At 47.4% G+C, this 17,413-nt stretch overlaps 1 protein-coding gene and 1 long non-coding RNA gene across 2 annotated transcripts in view; one reads left to right on the top strand and one right to left on the bottom strand.

Moving 5' to 3' along the window:
- LOC125455684 (uncharacterized) overlaps nucleotides 1-3,289 on the bottom strand; it is a 67,439-nt gene extending 64,150 nt beyond the window's left edge. The window contains exon 1 of the long non-coding RNA XR_007248289.2: nucleotides 3,185-3,289. This is a non-coding gene — a long non-coding RNA (uncharacterized LOC125455684). The remainder of the gene's footprint in view (nucleotides 1-3,184) is intronic.
- A 274-nt stretch (nucleotides 3,290-3,563) lies between these two features.
- vps18 (VPS18 core subunit of CORVET and HOPS complexes) lies at nucleotides 3,564-15,643 on the top strand. Its single transcript, XM_048537659.2, has 5 exons — nucleotides 3,564-4,114; nucleotides 4,525-4,666; nucleotides 5,706-5,797; nucleotides 6,663-8,521; nucleotides 14,562-15,643. The coding sequence occupies exons 1-5, from the start codon at nucleotides 4,003-4,005 to the stop codon at nucleotides 15,282-15,284; spliced, it is 2,928 nt and encodes a 975-aa protein (XP_048393616.1). The 5' UTR covers nucleotides 3,564-4,002; the 3' UTR covers nucleotides 15,285-15,643.
- The last annotated feature ends 1,770 nt before the right edge of the window (nucleotides 15,644-17,413 follow it).

The raw sequence follows: 17,413 nt of genomic DNA, 5'->3' as shown, positions 1-17,413 counted from the left end.
ACTTTCCTCTCATTCAATACATATGCTGTTTTTACTGCTAATTGTGCTGATAAGTATAAGAAAGCAAGTTTTGACAAAAATAATTTTTTTGACAATACTCAAGATCTGTGCTCTCAAATGAGTGATTTAAGATAACTGGCAGACAACAAGAGTGGTGACGGGGAGGCACTTTTAGCTATGATCCAGAATGTATTATGTGAAAGGATGATGGATACAGGTTTATTGGTTACTTTCAAACAGAAATTGAACGAATTGGATAAATAGCTTGAAAATAGAAAATCTGCAAGGTAACTGGATATCTTTTTTAAGGAGCCCTCATGTGCTGAATGGAATACTTCTGCTCTGCAATATTCCATGATGATTCAAACAGTGAACTAATCAAAAATAACATTTACTCAAATTATTTCAATTTGGGATGAATGACACTAAAAAAAAGTTTAATAAAAAGAGTAAGGCATAGAATATTCTTAATTTATGAAAAATTAATTAAACCCCATTGTGGTAATTCTTTTGATGCCCAGTTACAGAATCAAAGTATTTTTTGAGATTTTCAGACATGTTTGGAAACATGTCAGTTTCACTGGTGGTTGTAAGGTCGATTGAAAGATTTGCATTTGTACAGCATCTCAAGACATCCTCAATATGGGTCATGAAGCATCTTCTTGAATTACAATTATTGTTGTGGGAAGCACAACAACAAACTGGCACATGGGTCTCTTGAGGAATAAATATTGGCCAACATGGCAGGGAGAAATACCCCGCTACTCTTCAAATATTTTCAAGGAAGCCTTCACTATACATCTGCCTGAGACCTTTTAATGTTCCATCTGCTCAACACCACCTCTCCAGTGCACGGCAGAAGTGTCCAGCTCATTGGAGGGGCAATGAATACTGATTGCAGAAAGCATGGTCAGAATTAAAGCCATATACAGTACAATTTTGTCAAAGTAAAGCTCTGTGACACTCAATAAAAGTGGATTCTGGAAATCAGGAATTTAAATAAAAAACTGCTGGAGACACTCTTCGGATCTGGCACCATCTGTGAAGAGATGGAATTAACTCTTTGTGAGTGTATTCAGGAATGTATTCAGGAGTGTATTCATCGGGAAACAGAAAGTTCCCACTCTCTCTGTCCTGCAACAAATTTTGAACTTCTCCAGCACTGTCAAGCAGGGTAAGCATAAACTTAGCCCTCTTTATGTTTGAAGGGTGGGATGTAGGAGTGCCCTGGAGTGGTCGGGTCGAAGAATCAGGCCCTCCGATAGCCATCCACCTCCAACAACAAAACAGTAGGAACTGCCGATGCTGGAGTCTGAGATGATACAGTGGGGAGCTGCAGGAACACAGCAAGCCAGGCAGCATCAGAGGAGCAGGAAAGCTGATGTCTTGGGTCGGAACCCTTCTTCAGAAATGGGGGAGGGGAAGGGGGATCTGAAATAAATAGAGGAGGGGCAGACATAGCAGATAGACAGTGGAGCGGATAGGGTGGGAGAGAAGACGGTCAGGTCAAGCAGGCGGGGATGAAGCCAGTAAAGATGTCTGTAGGTAAGTAGGGGTGGGGATTGGTTAGTGAGGTGTGAGGATTGGATAGGTGGGAGGGAAGACAAACAGGTCAGTGAGGCAGGGATGAGAAGGTGGGTTGGTCATGGGATGAGGTCAGGGGTGGGGAGATTTTGAAGCTAGTAAAGTCCATATTGAGACCACTGGGTTGTAGACTTCCAAGGCGGAATAGGAGTTGCTGTTTCGCCAGTTTCTGGGTGGCATTGTTGTGACACTGGAGGAAGCCCAGGATGGACATGTCGTGCAGGGTGTGGGATGGGGAGTTGAAGTGGTTCGTGACTGGGACGTGTTGTTTGTCACGAACCGAGCATAGGTGCTCCACAAAGTGGTCTCTGAGCCTCTGTGCTTGGTCTCCCTGATGTAGGGGAGGCCACATCGGGAACCTGCGGATACAATACACCACATTAGCAGATGTGCAGGTGAATGTCTGTTTTTGGGGCCTGGGATGGAGGTCAGGGGAGGAGAGGTGTACGGCAGGTGTAGCACCTCCTGCAGGAGGAGGGGGTGTGTTGGAGGTGGGAAAAGGGGTCTGTAGAAGGAGGGTTAGGCTCACAGGCGCGGAGGAGGAGGCGGTGGAAAAACTGTTCATTGTCCTGGCGTGAGCGGTATTCACTGATGTTCAGGTGGAAGGGAATGACGGGGAGTCTTTCATTGTGGACTGACCCTTTGTCCTCAGTCACGGGGAGGTCTGGGGGAGCAGATGTAAACCCCGCCGGCCGGGAGAGGTGCTGTCGGCTGTAGGAGCGCTGGGCGGGGCGTGCCTGCGGGGGTCGGGGACGGCGCTATAGGTGGGCGGGACGTCGGAGGTGGGCGGGGCGACAACTTCCAACAACAGAGATAATGGGAACTGCAGATGCTGGAGAATTCCAAGATAATAAAATGTGAGGCTGGATGAACACAGCAGGCCAAGCAGCATCTCAGGAGCACAAAAGCTGACGTTTCGGGCCTAGACCCTTCATCAGAGAGGGGGATGGGGAGAGGGAACTGGAATAAATAGGGAGAGAGGGGGAGGCAGACCGAAGATGGAGAGTAAAGAAGATAGGTGGAGAGGTAGGGAGGGGATAGGTCAGTCCAGGGAAGACGGACAGGTCAAGGAGGTGGGATGAGGTTAGTGGGTAGCTGGGGGTGCGGCTTGGGGTGGGAGGAAGGGGTGGGTGAGAGGAAGAACCGGTTAGGGAGGCAGAGACAGGTTGGACTGGTTTTGGGATGCAGTGGGTCGGGGGGAAGAGCTGGGCTGGTTGTGTGGTGCAGTGGGGGGGAGTGGACGAACTGGTCTGGTTTAGGGATGCAGTAGGGGAAGGGGAGATTTTGAAACTGGTGAAGTCCACATTGATACCATATGGCTGCAGGGTTCCCAGGCGGAATATGAGTTGCTGTTCCTGCAACCTTCGGGTGGCATCATTGTGGCAGTGCAGGAGGCCCATGATGGACATGTCATCTAGAGATTCTCTAGATGACATGTCCATCATGGGCCTCCTGCACAAAAGCTGACGTTTCGGGCCTAGACCCTTCATCAGAAAGTCTCTCCTGGTTTTGACTGAAATTACAATTTAGCGCCATTCCACAGTCAGACACACGTTACTAAAGACAGATCTGAAGGCAGTAACTCTCTGTATATACTCACACAGCCTGAGGGCCCCCCCGCTCTCTATCGCGCACGCGCTCGCACCCACAGAGTATAAAGCGACAAGCGACAAAGGTTAACGGCAATAAGAGGGTTCACTGCGGATTCGGGGAGGGCGCGTATCCGGCTGAGGGAGGCGGGCTCATTGCTGCGATCGCCGGGAGCGCGTGCCCGAAGGCGCATTCACGGCAGAAAGCGACTCCCCCCATCCCGGCCCAAGGGTGGGGGAGCGAGCGAGCCCGGGCGCATTCAGTCTGTGATTGGCTCCTCCTAAAGTGGGCGGACCAATTGCGTTTGACGCTCTGATAGGCTGTCTATCCGGCAGGCGAGATACGGGGGCGGGCCCACCTAGCCAGCCGATGACGACAGGACAGCCTACTAGGAGGCGGACCGTAGAAGTAGACTGCGATTAGTTACTGGCATTGTGGGTGCTGTGATTGGTTACCGGCTGTGGGGAGGTGTCACTGTAGGGTGATAACAAAGTGTGGAGCTGGATGAACACAGCAGGCCAAGCAGCATCTCAGGGGCACAAAAGCTGACGTTTCGGACCTAGACCCTTCATCAGAGTCTGAAGGGTCCCGCGTTGAGATTGGTTATTGGCTTGGTGGGCCGAGTCACTGCGGAATCTCGTGATGAGACTAGTTACTGACCGTGTAGGCGTGGTCACTGCGGAGATATCGATCTGTGATTGGCTACCGGTTGGGTGGGCGGGGTCGATGTGGCGACCCGAGTTGTGATTGGCCGTCCCTCCCCGCGGTGTGATTGGCTGCCTTCGCTAGGCTTCAGGCCTGTCGCTGTGTTGGTCTTCGCCCGCGGTCATGAGCTCGATCCTGGATGAATATGAGGATTCCCAGGCCCGATCCCGTTCCCGGCCTGCTGGACTCCCCTACCAACAGCAACGCCTGGGCGCCTCAGGCATCGGCCAGTCAGGTACTGATAGCCGGGGAGCGAGAGAAAAAGTCAGACATGGAGGAGGGTAGGAGTGCGTTGTCTGGGGTAGGGAGGGAGTCAGAGATGGAGGAGGGAGGTGGGCTGGAGGAGGTACGGGGGGGAGATGTCGGGGACGGGGGGAGCTGTCAGAGGCGGAGGGGGGGGGATGGAGGAGGGACGGGGGGGGGGAGCTGTCAGAGGCAGTAGGGAGATAGCAGAGGGTGTGAGTGGGGAGATGTAAAGATATGATAGGATGGGGGACTCATCCGAATGCCTTTGTGTGTACTAAATACCTATCAGTCAGGCTGTTAGGTGGGGTGAGGTTGGTATGGAGAGAGTGAGACTGGCAGCCATTGACATTGAACATGGACGGAGGTATTTGGCAATCTAACAGTCTGTGGTTGTTGCAGGTTACGTCAGTGCACGTCTTGAAGAGGAGAAACCAATCTTTTCCAAACAGAGGATTGATTTCAGTCCTCCCAGTGCCATCAACCACCTTGTGGTATGCAACAACCAGCTGTGTATGAGCTTGGGCAAGGATGTTCTTCTCAGGTAAGATCTGCTCAGTCCTCTGTGCCCTTTGTGGCTATGTTCCTAATAACTTAATCTAGCTTTGCTGACTTTTGCTCAAACTCACCTGAAGCCATCTTGGCATCATGTATGCAGGTGAATAATGAGTATTGAGATGGTGGTGCTGGCCTCTATGCTGGAATCTGTAGTCAGTGGTATTTCCTATTATTGAAACAGAGAAGGGAGTATTTGCTCCAGTATTGGATGCCAGGACAGCAGCCATGGTGATTTAAGACACTGGAAGAGTTGACAGAAGTAGTATTAGGGACTTGTCAATTCTGCTTTTTGGTTTTGGATGATGGCCAGCAAATAACATCTGGTACTTATGCTGCTGAAGTAGTGATGGAAGTTTTGAGTGATGATATTGCAGTGTTGGCTTAAACCTACCGGTTGGGGTAATAATATTCAGTTGTTTTCATTAAAAATGTGAAATAAAAAGCTACATTAATAATGGTGACCATTGAATTGTCATAAAAACCTGTCTAATTTCCCAACATCTTCAGGGAGGGAAATTTACTGTCCTTACCTGGTCTTTTGTTTGACTCCAGATACACAGCAATATGTCTGACCTGTGCAGCTGCCTGTATTGGCACAGAAATTGCCCTCCCTCAGTTTCAAGAAGGCCGCTCACCAGCACGTTCTTGAGGGCAGTTAGGGAGGGCAGTAAATGCTGGACTGAAAACAAGATACTATGAATCTGAAACAAAGAAAGCTGGAGAAACTCAATGGATCTGTACATCTGTGGATGAGAAGCAGAATTAATGTTTAGAGTCCAGTATGACTCTTCAATAAATCCTCCATCAATAAAGGAGGACAGGAGGGGGATATGGATAGAGGAAATGATGTGGGAGTCAGAAAAGTAACCTTGCAGCTAATTCGTTGGCTATGATTCTATGGAGTAGTGTCACCCAGCAAAGCTCTTGAATTGAATCTTGGACTCACTGGGGTTATGTGCTCTGTTCTCCCCTAGGATTGTAACTGATGACTTGAGTTTTTTTTTCTCTTTTCCTTTGTTGGGCAGGATTGATTTAGGAAAACCTGACCAACCAAACCAGATTGAACTTGGGCGCAAAGATGATGCCAGAATCCACAAGTTGTTTCTGGACCCCTCAGGTATGGTGCTTGTACTTCCTTTCCTTTTGTTGTGGGACGATGGTCTCCCTGGGTGCACACTGACTTCTGCAGTGCTTGGCTTTTAAAATCGTCGCCTTATATTCAATGCCCTCTCCACGCCTTCTCTGTAATTTCCAGCTGTACAACTCTGAGCACATCCAATTCCGGTCTCTATCATATTCCCGGTTTGAACTGCACCTCCATTAACAGCTCCCTGGGATCCCAAGATCTGGAATTCCTTCCCTCAAACTCTGATTTTCCACTCCCCATTCCTCAAAAACTACTTCTGACCCAACTTTTTGCCACAAGGTTCCTTTGAGTAAGTGTAAACTTTGGTCAAACTGTGTGCCTGTCAAAAGTCTTGGGGTATTCTGCTACTTTGAAGGCACTGGATGAATATGAGTTGATGTGATAAACCCAGCTCGCCTTTACTGAGCAAGCAGCCTTCCATCTACACAGTAAGTTGTGCCAGTCAGCCATGCATTTAATATCGTGTCTCTGGAACGAGATACTGACCTTTTCCCCAATCTTAGACCTATCTTGAGGCACTCTCTTGCCTAGAGTGTGTGTGTGTGTGTGTGTGTGTATATTTATTTTTCTAGTCCCTGCCATTGTGGAGGAATTATAACTGAACAGACCTATGGCCTTACCTGAACTGGTCAGCTCCCTGAGACAAGAACCTAGGCTGATTCTCCTCGCTGGGGGACTGAAAACAAAACTTTTGTGTCGAAGCGACAGGTTGACTAAACCAGACATCTCTAATCATTTTATATGCCTTGTTTTCCCTCCCAGCTTGGCCTGTGGCTTAACTGTGTGTCCTGTGTTCCATGTGAACTGACGCAGATGTGTTTGCTCCCTGTTGCAGGGTCCCATCTCCTGATCAGCCTCACATCCAGCGAGTGTCTTTATGTAAACAGGAATTCTCAGAAACTGAAAAGCCTCTCCCGCTGGAAGGGCCATTTAATCGAGAGCGTAGGCTGGAACAAGCACATGGGGAGCGAGAGCAACACCGGGCCCATCCTGGTTGGGACCAGCCAAGGCCAGATGTACGAGGCGGAGATTGTGGTGTCAGAGGATCGGCTGTTTAACTCCAGTCCTGACCAGTACTTCAAGTACGTGTACAGCCTGGAGGAGGACGGCTCCCCGGCTCCTGTCTGCTGCCTGGAGATTGAGCGCAGCATTGACACCAGGTTCTTTGTCATCGCTACCACCCGCAAGCGGTTGTACCAGTTTGTCGGGAAGGCCCCGGAAGCCAGCGAACAGCAGGTGTTCCAGCCCATCTTCAACCAGTACACTGACTGTTTGCCCAGCTTCCAGGAGTTCCCAGTCAGCCTGGGCTACAGTGAGATCTCCTTCTACACCTCCAAGCTGCGATCCAGTCCCCGCTCCTTCGCCTGGATGATGGGCAACGGCGTGTTGTATGGAACTCTCGACTACAGCAGGCCCGACTCCCTGCTGAGTGACCTGAAGGTCTGGGAGTACTCGGTGGACACCGAGCCTCCCCGCTCTATCGTTCTCACCCAGTTCCACTTCCTGCTGCTGCTCTCTGACAGGGTGAAGGCTGTTTGCACGCTGAACGGGCAGCAGGTCTATGAGGATGTGTTCCCCGACAAGTTTGGCCAGCTGCTGCGAATGGTCAAGGATTCCGCGGCCGGGCTGATTTGGATCTACACGGAGAAGGCGGTTTTCCGGTACCACGTTCAGAAAGAATCGCGGGATGTCTGGCAGATGTACATGAACATGGGCAAGTTTGACCTGGCGAAGGAATACTGCAAAGATAGGCCGGAGTGCCTGGACGCCGTCCTCGCCAAGGAAGCTGACCACTGCTTTCAGAACAAGAAGTACGTGGAAAGCGCCAAATACTACGCCCTGACTCAGAGATACTTTGAAGAGATTGCGCTGAAGTTCATCGAAGCCAAACAAGAGGAGGCACTGAAGGAGTTTTTGCTGAAAAAGCTGAAGAACCTGAAGCTGGAGGACAAAACACAGATGACCTTGTTAGTGAGCTGGCTCACTGAGATCTACCTGAACTGGCTGGGCATGCTCGAAGGCGATGAGGGCAAGCAGAGCCAGTTTGACGCCACAAGGGAGGAATTCCGACAGTTCCTGAGCAGCCCCAAGATTAAGGAGTGCCTGCTCAACAACCGCTCTACCATCTATGACCTCTTGGCCAGCCACGGTAATGTGGTGGACATGGTGTTCTTCTCCATGATCATGCAGGACTACGAGCGGGTCGTGGCCCACCACTGCCAGCATGATGACTACAGTGCGGCTCTGGAGGTCATGTCCAGGTACCAGGACCCTGCCCTCTTCTACAAGTTTTCCCCCGTCCTCATGCAGCACATTCCCAAGCTGGTGGTGGACGCGTGGATAGCCATGCGGAGGAGGCTGGATCCCAAGAGCCTCATCCCAGCGCTTGTCAATTACAGCCAGATTGGCAGCTCGGAACAGGTTGGCGAAGCCATCCGCTACCTGGAGTTCTGCGTGCAGAGCCTGAATGTCACCGACCAAGCAATTCACAACTACCTGCTGTCACTGTATGCCAAGTACAAGCCCGAGGCCCTGCTCTGGTACTTGGAACAAGCTGGGTCAGACACAAACCGCATTCACTATGACCTGAAGTACGCACTGCGCCTGTGTGCAGAGAATGGTCACCGTCAGGCCTGTGTGCACATTTATAAGACAATGGAACTGTACGAAGAGGCAGTGGATCTTGCACTCCAGGTGTGTTGGGTTTTTGTGTTGTTGATTGTCTTCTTGCAATAATTACTGGGAATGTGATTGGGATTGAGGATCACAGAATCCCTACATTGTGGAAACGGGCCATTTGGTCCTTCGAGTCAACACCAATGCTCCAAGGAGCATCTCACCCAGACCTTATCCATAACCCTGCAGTTCCCACAGCTAATCCACCTAACCTACACATGCCTGGATACTACGGGCAACTTAAAATGGTAAATCTGCCTAACCCGCACATCTTCGAACTGTGGGAGGAAACCCACGCAGACGTGTGGAGTTTGCACAGTCACCCAAGGGTAGAATCGAACCAGGGTGCCTGGCTCTGTGAGGCAGTAGGGCTAACCACTGAGCAGTTCATCGAGCAGTTCGTCCACTTCACCAACACCTTCCACCCCAACCTCAAGTTCACCTTCCTGGACCTCTGTCTCCATCTCAGGTAACCAGCTAGAAACTGATGTCCATTTCAAGCCCACTGACTCCCACAGCTACCTAGAATACACCTTCTGCCACCCATTGTCCTGCAAAATTCCATCCCCTATTCCCAATTCCTCCGCCTCCGCCGCATCTGCTCCCAGGATAAGGCATTCCAGTCCCGCACATCCCAGATGTCCACGTTCTTCAAGGACCGCAACTTTCCCCCCCACAGTGGTCGAGAACGTCCTTGACCACGTCTCCCGCATTTCCCGCAACACACCCCTCACACTCCGTCCCCGCCACAACTGTCCCAAGAGGATCCCCCTTGTTCTCACATACCACCCCACCAACCTCCGGATACATAGAACATAGAACAGTACAGCACAGAACAGGCCCTTCAGCCCACAATGTTGTGCCGACCATTGATCCTCATGTATGCACCCTCAAATTTCTGTGACCATATACATGTCCAGCAGTCTCTCAAATGACCCCAATGACCTTGCTTCCACAACTGCTGCTGGCAACGCATTCCATGCTCTCTCAACTCTCTGCGTAAAGAACCTGCCTCTGACATCCCCTCTATACTTTCCACCAACCAGCTTAAAACTATGACCCCTCGTGCTAGCCATTTCTGCCCTGGGAAATAGTCTCTGGCTATCAACTCTATCTATGCCTCTCATTATCTTGTATACCTCAATTAGGTCCCCTCTCCTCCTCCTTTTCTCCAATGAAAAGAGACCGAGCTCAGTCAACCTCTCTTCATAAGATAAGCCCTCCAGTCCAGGCAGCATCCTGGTAAACCTCCTCTGAACCCTCTCCAAAGCATCCACATCTTCCCTATAATAGGGCGCCCAGAACTGGACGCAGTATTCCAAGTGCGGTCTAACCGAAGTTTTATAGAGCTGCAACAAGATCTCACGACTCTTAAACTCAATCCCCCTGTTAATGAAAGCCAATATAGATAGAGTTAATGACAATTGTCTTTGCCTACGATGGGGGATTTCAAAACAAGGGGGCAATTTTTAAGATGCGAGGAGAGAGATTTAAAGAAGACATGTGGAGCAAAGTTTTTACACAGAGGGTGGCTTGTGTGGAATGAACTTCTTGAGGAAGGTGATAACGCATCATCCTCCGACACTTTCGCCATCTACAATCCGACCCCACCACCCAAGACATTTTTCCATCCCCACCCTTATCTGCCTTCCGGAGAGACCACTCTCTCCGTGACTCCCTTGTCCTCTCCACACTCCCCTCCAACCCCATCACACCCGGCACCTTCCCCTGCAACCGCAGGAAGTACTACACTTGCCCCCACACCACCTCCCTCACCCCAATCCCAGGCCCCAAGATGACTTTCCATATTAAGCAGATGTTCACCTGCACATCTGCCAATGTCGTATACTGTATCCATTGTACCCGGTGTGGCTTCCTCTACATTGGGGAAACCAAGCGGAGGCTTGGGGACCACTTTGCAGAACACCTCTGCATGGTTCACAATAAACAACTGCACCTCCCAGTCGCGAACCATTTTAACTCTTTCCCCCCCGCTCCGCCCTACTCAGACGACATGTCCATCATGGGCCTCCTGCAGTGCCACAATGATGCCCCCCCAAAGGATGTAGGAACAGCAACTCATATTCTGCTTGGGAACCCTGCAGCCCAATGGTATCAATGTTGACTTCACAAGCTTCAAAATCTCCCCTTCCCCCACTGCGTCCCAAAACCAGCCTAGTTCATTCCCCCCCGCACTGCATCCCAAATCCAGCCCAGCCTGTCTCTGCCTCCCTAACCTGTTCTTCCTCTCACCCATCCCTTCCTCCCATCTCAAGCCACACCTCCATTTCCTACCTACTAACCTCATCCCACCTTCCTGACCTGTCCGTCTTCCCTGGACTGACCTATCCCCTCCCTACCTCCCCACCTATACTCTCCTCTCCACCTATTTTCTTTTCTCTCCATCTTTGGTCTGCCTCCCCCTCTCTCCCTATTTATTCCAGAACCCTGTCCCCATTCCCCCTCTCTGATGAAGGGTCTAGGCCCGAAACATCAGCTTTTGTGCTCCTGAGATGCTGCTTGGCCTGCTGTGTTCATCCAGCTCCACACTTTTGTTATCTCTAACCACTGAGCTGCCATGTTGCTCTGCTCATTGATCTTTTGGCTTATTGCTCCTAACGAAGAGAGAGGCTTGCATTTCTGCAAACTTTGCTTTACTTGAAAGAAGGCACTCTGATAGTGCAGCCCCTCCTCCGTACAACACTCAGCCTGCATTCTGTGCTTTGGTTTGTGGGACTGGCATTTGAAACTGATCCTAATGGTTTTCCTTTGCAGAGACTGGTTATGTCTAGCTCTGTTCCTGAGTGAAACTACCTAATTCAACATGAACTAGTGATCATAGCTTGGAAGCTTTGTCATTTTTGCTGTGCGTGGTTCTGCTCTATTCTTTTAAACTACAAGTAAAGCCCCCTCTGTACTCATACCATTAAATCCTCCCAGAACAGGGATAGCACAGGCTTAGATGGAGTTTAGCTCTCTCTACTCTTTTAAACTGAAAGCAAAGCTTTCTATGTACTGTCCCTCATCAATCACTCCCAGGATAATGGCTGCACAGGGTTAGATACAGCTACTCTACACTTTTAAACTGAAAGTAAAGCTTTGTCTACATCAAACTGTCGTCTTCAAACACTTCCCAAGATAGAGAGGGCACAGGGCTAAAACCAGAGTAAAGCTAGCTCTATTCTTTTAAATTAAAAGTAAATGGAAAGTAAAATTTCCTTGATACTATCTCCATCAAACATACCCAAGACAGGTACAGCACAAGGTTAGACAGAGATTAAATCTCCCTCTACTATTTGAACCAAAAGTAAACTGAAAGCAAATCACTGTCTATTCTTCTAAACTACAAGTAACACATTTTCCATTAAATCTTAAATTAAAACTCACTATATTCTTAAATTGTAAGTAGAGCTTTCTTGACATGCCCACCAGACACTATCAGGTCAGGCACAGCACAAGGTTAGATACAGAGTAAAGTTTACTGTTTTAAGCTGAAAGTGAAGCAACCTCTACTCTTTGAACTAAAAGTAAAGTAAAAGCAAAGGTCCCCCGACACAGCCCCATCAGGACAGGGACAGCATGGAACTTGATACAAAGTAAAACTCTCTGTACGCTGTCCCCATCAAACTATCTCAGGAGAGGTACAGCGCAAGGGTAGATACAGAAAAAAGCTCAGTCTACTCTTTTAAACTAAAAATAAACCAAAAGCAAAGTTCCCATGGCACCATCTGGTTCTGCTCCATACTGGATGTTATATTGATAAACTGCCATGTTGGTGGGAATACATTGCTGTGACAGGGAGCAAGAATTTAGGGAAAGTGGAGTTGGGGCTGCAATCAGATCAGCCATTATCTAATGACATGATAAGAGTAGTTCTGGGGACATAAGTGGCCGCCGCTTCCTTTTTCCTAAATGCTTTCATACAACTTCCAACTTATTGTTCTTTATGCTAACCTTGGGATCACCCCCATCTGTGTTAGGTTGTTTAAAGTCTTCTAAATCTCTCCATTAGGGTCATTTAAAATCTATTTCTCTTGTTTTTTTTAAATCCAGGCAGTTTCAGACTAATGAATGGTGTTCATCAGGGGAATCCTGAACATAAAGGTGGAATTGACTCCAAAATGGAGCTCCTCTTCTCCAGCCTAGGCTTTCACAGTCAATCCAGTTCAGATTTCTAAAATGCTGCTAGCTTCTTTCTGCAAATACACACCTTCCCCCGAGGCAGTAGAATGGTACCCTCTGAATTGCTTCCCCTCAAATATGAGATACCAGGGTCTTAACATGCTGTAACTGTGAATCATATGACTATTGTATGGGAGCCAACTCTGATACAGTAAGCAGTCTGTTTGCTTAGCCAAGAACCAAATTCTTTCGGGGATTGGAACATTTTGACCTTCAGATGACAACATCTCTAAAGAGCCAAAAATGTTGGGATTGCATTTGAATATAAATTACTGTTTTCAAACCACCTTTATAATCTATCAGCTTCTTGCTAATTTACTGTGAGTAAGCAGACTGCATTAAAGATGTGGAAATATAAACTTTAAAATAGCAATATGGAACAAGTGGTGAGGTTATCCATTTTGGACCAAAAAAGAATATTTTCTAGATGATATAAAGTTAAATGCAATTATTGCCCAAACAGACTTGGAGTCAGGTGCATGATCTTTAAAATGTCATGATCAGAAGCAGAAAATAATCAAGATAGGTAATAGCCTTTATAATCAAGAGGACTGCGGGATGCAAAAGTTATGCTGCAGTTTTACAAAACTATGATTAGACACTACCTGGAGTACTTTGAGCAGATCTGGACAGCTTAGAAAGGATATATTGGCATTGGTTGGAGAGGAGATCTAGAGGGTTGTCAAACCAGATCTGAAACATAACCTGTTAGAATTTTCTTTTAACAATTTAACATGGGATAGAACTACTGGTAGAATTAACACGATCCCTTTTTCTCCAATGAACTAACCGGACTAGGTATCCTAGAAATGTGAAAATATTGCTGGGTAATGCTTGTGGTTTTTTTTGTTTGATATGGCCCCTAAGATTTTAAGAGTGCACTAAAAATAGTGCAGGTTCAGTTGACCTTTGAAATGTATGTTACGAACTTAACAATATCAAAAAATATCACTTCTGTACCTTGGGAGGGATATATTGACCTTGGAGTGGGCTCAGATTCAACAGAATGATACTGGGGTTAAAGAAGTTAAACAATATGAGGATGGGTAATGCAGACTAGACGTCTGTTCCATTTGAGTATAGAGGATTGGTGGTGGGGGGGATATAATTAAGATATTTCTGATTTATCAAAGAATCTGATGAAGGAGAGGAACTTGCTTTGTTTGGATAAGTCCACAACAGAGGGGGGGGTATAACTTCAAACTGACAGCTAGACCATTCGGGGGGAGTGGGGAGAAATCTGTACTGGATCTCCTAAAAAGCTGCCGAGGCTGTGGGCAATTGAATATCTCGAATGTGATTAGCAGTGATTTAACTGAATGGTGGAACTAGCTGGAAGGGCTGAATGGCATCCTGTACTGAGGTTTCTATTGTAGAAATGTTCAAATATGAAGTAGGTTGTTGTCACTTCTGAGAGTAATTGTATATAGAAACAGCAGAACGGGTGGCACGATGACTCAGTGGTTAGCACTGCTGCCTCACAGACCAGGTTACCTGGGTTCAATTCCAGTCTTGGCTGACAGTCTGTAAAATTTGCACATTCTGTGTGTCTGCCTGGGTTTCCTCCCACAGTCCAAAGATGGGCACGTTAGGTGGTTTGGCCATGCTAAATTGTCCTGTAGTGTCCAGGGATTTGCAGTATATAGACATGAGAAAATGTAAGGATCAGCTGGGATGCTTTTCAGAGGGTCGGTGCAGACTTGATGGGGCCATATGGCATTTCTCACCACTGTAGGCATTCTGTGACTCTAGTCCACACAGGATGGACAATACCTGGGATGTAGCTTAAAGCATTGAATAGCAGTTGGCTATTCTGTGCACGAATGCTCTGCCTCTGTTCTCCTTATGACTGAAGAATGTCTGTTTTTTTAAACAGATGGATGTTGATCTTGCTAAGTCATGTGCAGACATGCCAGAGGAAGATGAGGAGCTTCGTAAGAAATTGTGGCTGAAGATTGCCCGTCATGTGGTCCAGGAGGAGAAGGATGTCAAGAAGGCCATGGTTTGCTTATCCAGCTGCAACCTGCTTAAGATCGAAGACGTTCTGCCCTTCTTTCCAGATTTTGTGACCATTGACCATTTTAAGGAGGCCATCTGCAACTCCCTGCAGGAGTATAACAAGCATATCGATGAGCTCAAGCAGGAGATGGAGGAGGCGACCGAGAGTGCCAAACGAATCCGGGAAGATATCCAGGAGATGAGAAACAAGTACGGTGTGGTGGAGTCTCAGGAGAAATGCGCCTCATGTGATTTCCCGCTGCTGAACCGTCCCTTCTACCTGTTCCTGTGTGGCCACATGTTCCACTCGGACTGCCTCCTGCAGGAGGTGATTCCTCACCTTTCCGCTTTCAAGCAGAGAAGCCTGGAGGAGCTACAGAGAAACCTGGTGGCCAGCAACCAAGCAAAATCTCGGCAGCGGCCAAAGGAAGGAGGAGAGGGCAGTCACCGGGGACAGCAGTCCCGCGATCAGATCAAAGCTGACATTGACGATATTGTGGCAGCTGAGTGCATTTATTGTGGGGAATTGACAATTAAATCGATAGATAAACCTTTTATCAACCTAGAGAAATATGAGGAGGAGAATAACAGCTGGTTATAAGGTTTGTTCTGTGGTATTATTGCTCTCCCAACTCGTGGCCTGTTGTGTGCTCACTTAGTGCCTCAGATATTGGGTCTGTAATGTTAACTATTTACACTTGTAACTGATGCTTCTACACTGCTGAATATTCATAAAACTGGTGTAGCTACCCAATGGGAGCAAGTAAATGGTGAACATATTGTACAGTTGAGTTTTATGTAGTCCAGGTCACTCTGGAATTGGTATCCTGGAAAAGTGTATAATGTAAAAACCAACAGGCATAGTGTTTATTGCTACTGGATTAACCATCTAGATTCCCACCATGTAAATTGCATAAACTGGATTCAGATTTGTGAAGGGAATAAAAAAAGTTGGCATTAGTAAAAGCGACCATGAATCTGTCATTTCAAGAGTTCGCTTAATGGCATCTAAGGAAGCAAACCTGACACCCTTAAGTTATGAGTTCAAAGAATGAATTTCTGCTCCCAATGGGTGCTTCAGAGGAATCAGCTTTAAGTGCCAAGGTCATGCTGTAAATCAGAGGCCCTAACACAAGAATTTACGTCGAACATATGTTTGTTTCATTGAATGCAAAACTTGGTGCTGAACAACACATTGGCCAGGCTGTGATGTGCACAGGTGCTTCTTAAATGTTGGTACTCGTTTTAATTGAGATTGTGGAAATCCAGTTTGGCAGAAGTAGGTTGCACTTAGTGGGAGTTGCCCTTCTAGTCACTTACCATCCTGATTTGAACATGTATTGCTGTTCCTTCAGTATCAGTGGGCGAAAAGTCTCAAACTCCCTCCCTAATGGTACTGTGGATGTATGAGACCATGAGATATAGGAGCACAATTAGCCGATCATGTCAGTTCTGCCATTTGATCATGGCTGATAATGTTTCCAAACCCCACTCTCTTGCCTTCTCCCTTAATACCCTCACTAAACAAAAATCTATCTATCTTAGAAATGCTCAATGATTTGGTCTCTGATAGCCTTCCAGGGTAATGAGTACCATAGAGTCACCACCCTCTGGCTGAAGAAATTTCTTCTCATCTCAGTTCTAAAGTGTTGTTCCTTCACTGAGGCTGGGCCTTCGGGTAAATGTCTCCTCCACATCCCCTCTATCCAGGTTTCATGGTATTCTGCAAATTGAATGAAGTCCCTCCTCATTACTTCTAAACTCCTTCATTCCTGGAATCATTCTTGTGAGCCTCCTCTGGAGACCGTCTAAGGTCAGCACATCCATCCTTAAATATCAGGCCCAAAACTGTGCTCAGTATTTCAAATGCAGTGTCTTGTACAGCCTCGGCAGTACATTCCTGCTCTTGTATTCTAACCCCCTCAAAACAAATGCTAACATCGTGTTTACCTTCCTAACTGCCAAATGAATCTGTTTAAGCTTAAAGGAGAATCCTGAACTAGGACTCCTAAGTCACTTTGTGCTTCAGATTTCTAAAGCATTTCTGCAGTGAGAATGTCTATGACTCTATTCTTCCTACCAAAGTGCATAACCTCTCACTTTCCCCACATTGTATTACATCTGCTGCTTCTCTGTCCAAGTCTTTTCTGTGGCGTTCCAGCTCCAATGCTACTCGTCCCTTCACCTATCTTTGTGTCATCCGCATACGTGAGGTGGTTGTCTTACTCGCTGAGCTGGCTTGTTTTTGTTCAGACGCTTCATCACCATGCTAGGTGATATAATCAGTGGAGCCTCTGAAGTGGTTATTCTACTCTGCTTGGAATTTGTACTGTCCGGTCCGTTATGGTGAGTAGCATCACTTCCGGTTTTGATCTGTATGGATTTGTATATGGGGTCCAATCTATGTGTTTGTTGATTGCATTACAGATGGAGAACTATGTCTCTACGACTTCCCGATTGGTACATTAAGACAATGAAGGCTATCACCATGGTAGCCCAAACTAAACAGACACACACTGGAATTCCTACAGGCATGGTTCTCCACCCAAACTTCAATCAACAAACATACAGAATTGGACCCGATTATATAAACCCATACAGATCAAAAGGGGAGATGACAGTACTCACCATAAAGGACTGGACAGCGTAAATTCCAAGTGGAGTAGAGAATGTGGCTTTGTTGGAGGCTCTACTGATGGTACCATTTAGCATGGTGACAATGTCTGAACA

Source organism: Stegostoma tigrinum, chromosome 10, assembly GCF_030684315.1.
Source record: "Stegostoma tigrinum isolate sSteTig4 chromosome 10, sSteTig4.hap1, whole genome shotgun sequence".
NCBI lineage: Eukaryota > Metazoa > Chordata > Chondrichthyes > Orectolobiformes > Stegostomatidae > Stegostoma > Stegostoma tigrinum.
This window is presented reverse-complemented; position numbering and strand designations above follow the sequence as displayed.

Coding starts and splice junctions, on each gene's coding strand:
- vps18 (XM_048537659.2), top strand. CDS start 4,003: ATGAGCTCGATCCTGGATGAATATGAGGATTCCCAGGCCCGATCCCGT. Junction 4,115..4,524: donor CTCAGGCATCGGCCAGTCAG/GTACTGATAGCC, acceptor TGGTTGTTGCAG/GTTACGTCAGTGCACGTCTT. Junction 5,798..6,662: donor GTTGTTTCTGGACCCCTCAG/GTATGGTGCTTG, acceptor TCCCTGTTGCAG/GGTCCCATCTCCTGATCAGC.